This window comes from Cicer arietinum, chromosome 3 (assembly GCF_000331145.2).
Source record: "Cicer arietinum cultivar CDC Frontier isolate Library 1 chromosome 3, Cicar.CDCFrontier_v2.0, whole genome shotgun sequence".
NCBI lineage: Eukaryota > Viridiplantae > Streptophyta > Magnoliopsida > Fabales > Fabaceae > Cicer > Cicer arietinum.
The window spans coordinates 74,424,883-74,433,798 of NC_021162.2; the positions used below are offsets into that span (position 1 = coordinate 74,424,883).

At 30.9% G+C, this 8,916-nt stretch overlaps 1 protein-coding gene and 3 long non-coding RNA genes across 11 annotated transcripts; 3 read left to right on the forward strand and 1 right to left on the reverse strand.

Annotated features, from left to right (window-relative positions):
• The first annotated feature begins 1 nt into the window (after position 1).
• Positions 2-1,278, forward strand: LOC140919614 (uncharacterized). Of its 3 annotated transcripts, none has more exons than XR_012162328.1 (3): positions 2-76; positions 376-829; positions 973-1,278. It is a non-coding gene; the product is annotated as an uncharacterized lncRNA (long non-coding RNA). The 3 variants fall into 3 exon arrangements; XR_012162327.1 differs by having other exon boundaries at positions 987-1,278; XR_012162326.1 differs by having other exon boundaries at positions 376-1,278.
• A 1,499-nt stretch (positions 1,279-2,777) lies between these two features.
• LOC101510895 (pentatricopeptide repeat-containing protein At3g04130, mitochondrial) lies at positions 2,778-5,775 on the forward strand. Of its 6 annotated transcripts, none has more exons than XM_012714114.3 (3): positions 2,778-2,954; positions 3,942-5,292; positions 5,363-5,775. In XM_012714114.3, the coding sequence occupies exons 2-3, from the start codon at positions 3,976-3,978 to the stop codon at positions 5,504-5,506; spliced, it is 1,461 nt and encodes a 486-aa protein (XP_012569568.1). In that variant the 5' UTR covers positions 2,778-2,954; positions 3,942-3,975; the 3' UTR covers positions 5,507-5,775. The 6 variants fall into 6 exon arrangements, with proteins under 6 accessions (XP_012569568.1, XP_012569570.1, XP_004494546.1 ...); XM_012714116.3 differs by having other exon boundaries at positions 5,358-5,501; XM_012714115.3 differs by having other exon boundaries at positions 2,779-2,954; positions 3,942-5,197.
• An 894-nt stretch (positions 5,776-6,669) lies between these two features.
• Positions 6,670-7,919, forward strand: LOC101498378 (uncharacterized). Its single transcript, XR_012162227.1, has 2 exons — positions 6,670-7,315; positions 7,421-7,919. It is a non-coding gene; the product is annotated as an uncharacterized lncRNA (long non-coding RNA).
• On the reverse strand, positions 7,465-8,055 carry LOC140919558 (uncharacterized). Its single transcript, XR_012162228.1, has 2 exons — positions 7,916-8,055; positions 7,465-7,600 (listed from the first exon to the last, which is right to left on the reverse strand). It is a non-coding gene; the product is annotated as an uncharacterized lncRNA (long non-coding RNA).
• Positions 8,056-8,916: the final 861 nt, after the last annotated feature.

Here is an 8,916-nt window from a genome sequence, read left to right on the forward strand (position 1 = left end):
GTCTCCAGAAGGATCTACAACGCTTCACTTTAAGAGATCCTCTCACTCTGCTTCAATCGGAAGAATTAATTGCAAGGTATGCCTCATTAAAGTAAATAGTCCGCTCCTTCAATGAAAATAAGCAAAGAAGTGTAGTTAGTAATATTATACATGTTAGGGGAGGGGGAAATGTTAGTCGCATGGATTGAACGCTGAACCTCCTACATATAACTTTTTCGTTGTCCCTTAGCCAAACCACTGAGCTATTGCTTCGGGGACACGAGCAAAGAAGTGTTAATTAATGTCAGAAATATCTATAGCTGCTTTAGCCTTTGTTGATTCTGATATAGGAAGTAGCCTCAGTGAAAATATAAACAATATTTTCACTCTTTGCAGATTTACTATTGCAAGGAAGATGAGGTTTGTTTATACCAATCCTTGCTGTTTGAGGTCCCCTTCCAAGATGGAGTTTTTAACACTGCCCAAGCAGACGTCACTCTTGCCCATTTTGTGAAACCCAAAAGTTCGACTAGCAACGTACTGCAGCCTATTGCCCCATAGCACGTTGAACCAGGTTTTTTACCTCAGTCTCATGGCATAATGACATTGAGAAAACCGTCATGTATGCATGTATGTGTTGCTTGCTCACACAATTTCCATGTCCCATCGTGTATTTAACCGGCGACATGGGAATTAGGTAATATTGCTGGTGATTTCCTGAGGGATTTGTTCTCAGTCATGGTACACTCCTGGCAACAGTGATCTGTTGAATCCATAAAATATCTATCTTGATCGCTTCATGGACTATATTTAATTTGTGCCGTGAAAAGCCGCTCCAAAACTCGAACAGGTTGGAAAAAAATTTGCTCAAAATATTGCTTGTACATTAGAGTTAGCAGATCTTATGTAAATTAATAAAATATATAGTATTATCAAAACTAAAATAATTTACACATTGGTTGTTATCATTTCTTCTCCAACAGCATGCTATAGTGTTATCTTTTCAGATTCAACCTGTATTGCCTATCCTTGGAAACTTTTGTTGATGACTGATGAAGAAGTTGTAGTAAATGCATGTCGGGCTCTTTTTTTCCTTACTTACGCGGGCTCATGGGAAATGATCGAAGCTGTCATTGAAGCAAATGTTTTCCCAGGACTTGTAAAATTACTACGCTAATCTATCTTTCTTTTTTAGTAACAGTATCATTGACTTAATATATGTTTTCTTTACCTCTTGTGAACTGACTAAATTATACAGGTCTCCAGAATAAAAAATTATTGTGTCTGTTTTGAAGACTACAGTAGAGATTGCACAAATTATGGTTGTTACATTGATTCTAAGACTCTCTAATCATATCGTCATGGTTGTTGAACATGTCACACGAGAGTTATATAGACGGTTGAGACTTGAGAGAGTATAATTCTGTAAACACATTACTTCAATTAAAATAAAATTGATTTATTTTACCTCCTACATTTTTAATAGATAAATAAAAAATATAATATTGTATTGTATATAAAAATTTGAAGTTGTAAATTTATTAAAATATATTGGAGAAAAGTAGTAGATTAAATTTTAATTTATATTTTTAATAATTAAAAATGAGTTGAAATTTAGGTTGAAAATTTCGTTTTATTTTATAAATATAATAGTTGTTTTTGTAATTTTTTTTTATAAATTATTCACTTCTATTCAAGATCTAATAAAAAAATATAATTTTAATAATTAAAAAAATTAATAAAAGAAAATTTAGTCTGTATCAATTTACATGATACATGTCATTTGATTAGATTAATTTGTGTGACAAGAAAAGATGCATGTCATTTGATTAAATTAGATTAATTTGTGTGACAAGAAAAGATGTCATATAACATGTCATTTAGTTAGAATAATTCTTGTGACAAGAAAAGATGCACATACATCATGTGACTTTCACATATCAAACACAACTATGATAGCCCAATAAAGTTTTAATTCATACAAACAATTCTCCTCTTAACATTTGTATGCATCTTGTTCAAACATTACACCAATATACACAACAATATCTATGTTAATTAACATATTTATTAAAATATCATATCTAGTCAAAATTCATCATTGATTAACATATATTAAACTATAATTATCTTATAGACTTATATAATTTGATTTTTACAACTTTATCACATTTAATAATTATTTATTTTTCAATTTTTTTAACATAAATAAAATTTAATTATTTTCATACATTCAATCAACGTTAAAGGTAATTTAGCGATGGTACTACATACAAGTCCAATGTCTATCATTCACTGAATAGAAATAAAAATATAAACATACTTTTAATTTTAACAATTAAATCAAAAAAAAAATTATAAAATTACAAAAAAACTAAAATTATATTTGGGACTAATTATAATAAATTGATTTTTTTTTATCTTTTTTTATTTACAAAGATCATTTACCTTTTAAAATTTACACAAGTTACTATTTTTATTAAAAATATTTGACTTACCACCTCAACATCTTTTAAATAAAAAATTAAATATAATTAATTTATGCATGTTTAAAAAGAAAAATAAATGACTTGTTTTAAAAAAACATTAACTTTTATACACTAATAATATAAAAAATTTACACAATCAACATATCATAATCTTGTTGATTTTAATATTAATTATTAATAAATTAAATATTATTAATTTTTTAATAGTTATAATTAATTAATAATACAAAAATTCTTTCTATACCTAAATTAAATTATAAAAAATATAAAGAATCTATTTGTTGCAACTAAATTGTATAAAAACTGTGTTAGAAATAAAGAAGATAGAAAATTCTAGATAAAAAACCGTAAAACAACAATACAGCTTTCAGCAACAACAAAACCGATCTCCCCTTATATCAGACAGAAGCAAACAAATTGGAGTAGCACTGAACTCTCGACTACCCGGAAAACGCCGCCGGAGTTGGGCGTAGGCCGCCAAAACCAGTGAGTCCATCTTTACTTTGAAATTTCCTTCTCGTCCCTTGGTGGTTGTTCCAGGATGTCGATATCACCGTCATTTGCGGCGGCCATGACAACCACTTTCAGTTTTACATTTTCCTAATTTTCAATTTTTATTATAATCTTGCAGCTTTGATATATTTCACTTTTAAACATTTATTGCAATGACAATCATCTAGGCTACAATTTTTCTGCATTTTTTATTTGGTTTCGTTGATTTTGTTAATCCAATTTGCTTGAGTTTTTTTTTCCTTGATTCAATCATTTCTTTTAGCTCATTTCAATTTTTTTTTCCTTTTCATTTTCTATTATATATCACTACACACTAGAATCACCGCCATTTTTATGGCTTGTTTTCATTATGTTCGGGGTTTTATATAGCTGTCGCAATAAGGGTTCCGTCGACGGTCGCAAATGGTGGCCACTGGCCAATGCATGGCCTTTTCAGCAACACAAAAACGGTTATGTTGTGGTCCAGATTGAGACATTTTAAGACTATTGATAATAATTTTAGAAAATGGAATTTACTGAATGCAATCGATGTGTGGGTGTCGTGTCAGTGTCGGAAAACAAGACACCTCTTCGACCCAAAAGTGTCGGTAGTAGTCTATTAGTATCAGGAAAAACAGGTTCTGTAAACTCCAGACTTACTAAGCAATATCTTTGTGCCTGAGCTGAATGAATGACAAAGCAATATGTATAGAATTTATTTATATTAATATTCATCTAGTGCAACATATATCTCTTTCTTTCTTTATCATCAAGTGATAGAAAACCAGATGAAAAAGTTACATACGTGTAACAATAATGAATTCAATTCATTACTATATGAAATGTGTAACATAATTCATAATCATATTTTTCTTATTTTGTTTTAAAAAATAGTAGCTAAGGTAGTATATGATTCAGTTCTTATTGACAATATCTGAAAGACTCATAGCTAATTTTCTTCATGATTTTATTGTGAAGCAGAATCTGGCTTCTCATTATCGCTCCAGTACTTTCCATGACCATGGTTCGGAAATTTCTTAAAGTCGGATCCACGAAGTCAATATATCGTGCTGTTGTTCGTGATCCCTCTTGCATATGTTATCTGGTGTATTCGTCTAGAACTTTATTTTCTTCATTATCAAATTGTCACCATGCTGAAGCTAGAGAATTTTGGCATAAAGAGCAATCTCAAGACCTTACAAGATCTGTTGACATTCTTACTGCAAAAATTGGCAAAGGAAACAGTGAGGAAGACATTCTCCAGTCTCTAATCAGTGATGAAGCTGTAACTGATATTCATCCATCTCAAAACCTTATTAACAGGTTGCTTATTCGATATAAGGATGATTGGAAGTCTGCATTGGGTATATTCAAATGGGCGAGTTTACATTCGAACTTTAAACATTCACCAGAATCGTATGATATGATTATAGACATATTGGGTAGAATGAAGGTAATGGAAAAGATGAGAGAGATCTTAGAAGAAATGCGTCAGGAGAGTTTTATCACTCTCAGTACTATATCCAAAGTAATGAGAAGGTTTGTTGGGGCAGGACAGTGGAAAGATGCAGTGAGGATATTCGATGACTTACAGTTTCTCGGCTTGGAGAAGAATACAGAATCCATGAATGTGTTGCTTGATACTCTATGCAAAGAGAAATTCGTTGAGCAAGCTCGTGAAATTTACTTGGAGCTGAAGCATCACATTGCTCCAAACGCGAACACATTTAACATATTTATTCACGGATGGTGTAAAATCCGCCGTGTTGAGGAGGCACATTGGACAATCCAAGAGATGAAAGGATACGGTTGTCTCCCTTGTGTTATAAGTTATTCCATTATCATCCAATGTTATTGTCAAGAACAGAATTTCAACAAGGTCTATTTACTTCTCGATGAAATGCAAGCTCAAAATTGCTCCCCCAATGTGGTCACATATACTACTGTCATGTGTGCACTGGCAAAAGCCGAAAAAATCGACGAAGCTTTGCAAATAGTTCAGAGAATGAACTCTGCTGGATGTAAGCCTGACTTGCTTTTTTACAATTCGTTGATTTATACGTTAGGGAGAGCAGGCAGAATAGATGATGCTACACATGTATTCAAGGTTGTGATGCCGAAAGCTGGAGTGGTACCAAATTCATCCACCTATAACTCAATGATTGCTATGTTTTGTTACATTGCACAAGAAGAAAGAGCTTTTGGCATACTGAAAGAGATGGAAGGTTCTGGAATATGTAAGCCTGATATTCAAACTTACCATCCATTGATCAAGTCATGCTTTAGAATCAGAAAAATTGATAGTTGGTTGAATGATATATTAAATGACATGGTAAATAAATATCATTTTGGTCTTGATCTTTCAACCTATACACTGCTGATTCATGGGTTTTGCAGAGCAGATAGATGCAAGCGAGCATTCGATCTGTTTGAGGAGATGGTTGATCAAGATATCATGCCTAGATATAGAACTTGCCGTTTACTCTTGGATGAAGTCAAACGGAAAAATATGGATGAAGCTGCTGATAAAATCGAGTTTCTTATGAAGAAACTGTAAATGAGTGAGTCCCTTTGATAGGCACTGGTTCTAAATCTCTATGTATGGTACTGGTTTCTATCAAAATGTTGCCACAAAAATGCCAATTCAAAATGATAAGTAATTCTTGTAATTCTTGCTGAGAGACTGTATAAATTTATAATCCTGTGCTTCTTTTTTCATCCTGTTGGAGAAATGATGTATATTCTTGTACCCTTTGAGATGTATCTATATTTTCAAGTACTTGCAATCACTCTAATAGTTACTTTCATCATTAAACTTAAGACTTGATGTTACTTAAGTGTAGTTGATTTTCCACCATTGATGATTAATTAGATATGAGTTTGAGTCCCATCTCCAATGATGTCTTCAACACCATGTCCATTATCAAACCTCTCGTCAAAGGATCTTGTAAGATTCTTTTCAATTCTTACAAACACTTTAGAGATCACTTCATTTAAAATTAAATCATTTACAATGTTATGTCTTAAACTAATATTTTTAGATTTTTCATTATATAGTTGGCTATATGTTTATAATAGTATGGATTGACTATCACAATATATGGATATTGGTGTCATTGGTTTTAATCAAATTGGCATCTCATATTACAAATTTCTTAGTCATTCAACCTCTATTACTTGCAGTTAGAGCAATGAATTTTGTAGCCATGGTGGAGTCGACAATAGAAGTTTGTTTCTTTGAACCCCAACAAACTGTACTTCTATTAAGGTTGAAGATCGATCTACTTGTGAAAACATGATCCTTAACATAAGTTATCCAACTGGCATTTATATATCTTTCAAAAATTGAAGGATATCCACTATAGATTAAACTATAGTTAATTGTTCATTTCAAGTATTTTAATACTCTATTAACAACATGTCAATCAACTTTCATTTTCTTTTTAAATATCAATTTACAATTTATTGAGTTGATTTGGATTTTTGTGGGAGGTCTACTAATTTCCAAGTTTTATTCTCCATAATTGAGTCCATTTCCTCTTGGATGACTTCTTTTCAAAACCTAGAGTCTTGAGACTTTATTGCCTCTTCATATGTGTTTAGATCACTCTTTAACTTATATCCAATTGGTTCATAATTGTTGATGGAATCATTTGTACCTTATACGAGAAACATAAAGAAGTTTAGGCCACGTGTGTGTGTGTGTATTAGTACATATATGCACTCACACATGCACGCACACATTAAGAAAATACCTTATAATTTGGATTGATTTAGATGTGAACACCCCTAATTACAGTCATACATACATCAACTGCAATTGATATAAGAATAATGCTAACAACACACTCTCTTCTATTGATAAGAATTCATATGGGTCCTACCAAATTTATGTAAGACTTGTTTGTATTTCAACCAATAAGGAGTGTGTTTGAAAGAGTATGTTACTAATGCTCTTCTTGATATAATTGTTATCTCATTATGCTTAAATACAATATTCACAAACTAACTTTTGTCTTACAAGTATACATCTTATCCATAGAATTTATGAATGTTGATTCCTTGATATAATCTCAGTCTTAGAATTATTATTTATTCTTTTTACAGGGAGACTATTCATAGCCGATACGAACAACAGCCTAATCCGATATTTGGATTTGAACGCTAATGAATTTGACCTCTGTACCTTGGAGCTTAAAGGATTTCAGCCTCCCAAACAAAAATCAAGATCTTTTAAACGTCTCAAGAGACGGCCAACCGCTGACATGGTGCCAATTATTAATGACCCCATTTCATCAGAGGAAGGAAACTTGTCTATTAAAATATCTTTACCAAATGGGTATCATTTCTCAAAGGTTCTCATCATTGTCCTCTCGTTCAACCACTAAACTGTAGTTCAATTCCTTACATATACACGAGACTATATTTCATTGACTACCGCCCTTAAAATTCCATTGCAGGAAGCTCGTAGTAGATTCAGTGTTGATATTGAACCTGAAAATGCTGTGAATATCAATCCTCTAGATGGACTCCTTAGTCCAGAAGGATCTACAACGCTTCACTTTAAGAGATCCTCTCACTCTGCTTCAATCGGAAGAATTAATTGCAAGGTATGCCTCATTAAAGTAAATAGTCCGCTCCTTCAATGAAAATAAGCAAAGAAGTGTAGTTAGTAATATTATACATGTTAGGGGAGGGGGAAATGTTAGTCGCATGGATTGAACGCTGAACCTCCTACATATAACTATATTTAATTTGTGCCGTGAAAAGCCGCTCCAAACTCGAACAGGTTGGAAAAAAATTTGCTCAAAATATTGCTTGTACAGTAGAGTTAGCAGATCTTATGTAAATTAATAAAATATATAGTATTATCAAAACTAAAATAATTTACGTTGTTATCATTTATTATCCAACAGCATGTTCATGTTAATTGACTTAATATATGTTTCCTTTACCTTTTGTGAACTGACTTAATCAGTTTGTTGAGTGGCTTTATAACTCTATTGTTAATTAATTCCTAAAAACAATGATACGTTAACATAATGGAAATTTAGAGATTCCTAATCAATATACAGTTTTCTTCTAATGTGAAGAGACTCATCACTAAAAGTAATATTATCAATTGTCTTTAGAACCGCCATCACAATTTCCAGATCTGTAAATTTGAGAAAAAAGAGAAATAAGCCACCAATCAGAATTAAGTTAATAAAACTAATGAACCTTGTTATGGTGAAATACATTCATATAGCTAGCAATGTTGATCAAAATATCATATAGCTCTCACAAGCTTTCCAAGAAGATTGAGGAACCATAATAAAATCATTAGTTATCAGCTCTCACAATGGAAATATTTTTTCTTATAAAATTTATCTACTTCCTTGCATTAAATCAAATTCGTGTTTTCGTGTTTATTCAAATAAAATAATGAGAAAATAAAGAAAAGATAAAAAAACAAATTACGAGAGTAATTTCATGTAACTTGAGTATTCTAGTAAATTATACTATAAAAACAAGTTAATAGAAAATAAAAGCTTACCTTCATGGTTTGAAAACACTTCAGACTTTTTCTTCACCCATATTGAAGGCATGGTCACTCTTTTTCTTCTCAATTTATGTTTTTTCATCGTATTTATATATAACAATTTATTGGGCTATCCAAGCAGTCCAATAACACACATTTCAATTTTATTTTTAAGAATAAAATTGAGATAATTTAAAAAAAAAATATATATTTTTAATCTCAAATAAAATTGTTACCTTCTAAGTTTAATTTTTTTTTAAATTATTCACTTTTAATTTCTATTTTAATTTTATAGAGATTTTTTTAAGAACTAAAAATATCAATTTTTATATAAAAAGTTATTACTAAAAATAAATATAAATACTATTTAAGATTAAAAAGTTAAAATATATTTTTATGAAAATTAAAATTTATTTTACCAATTTTTTAATTATT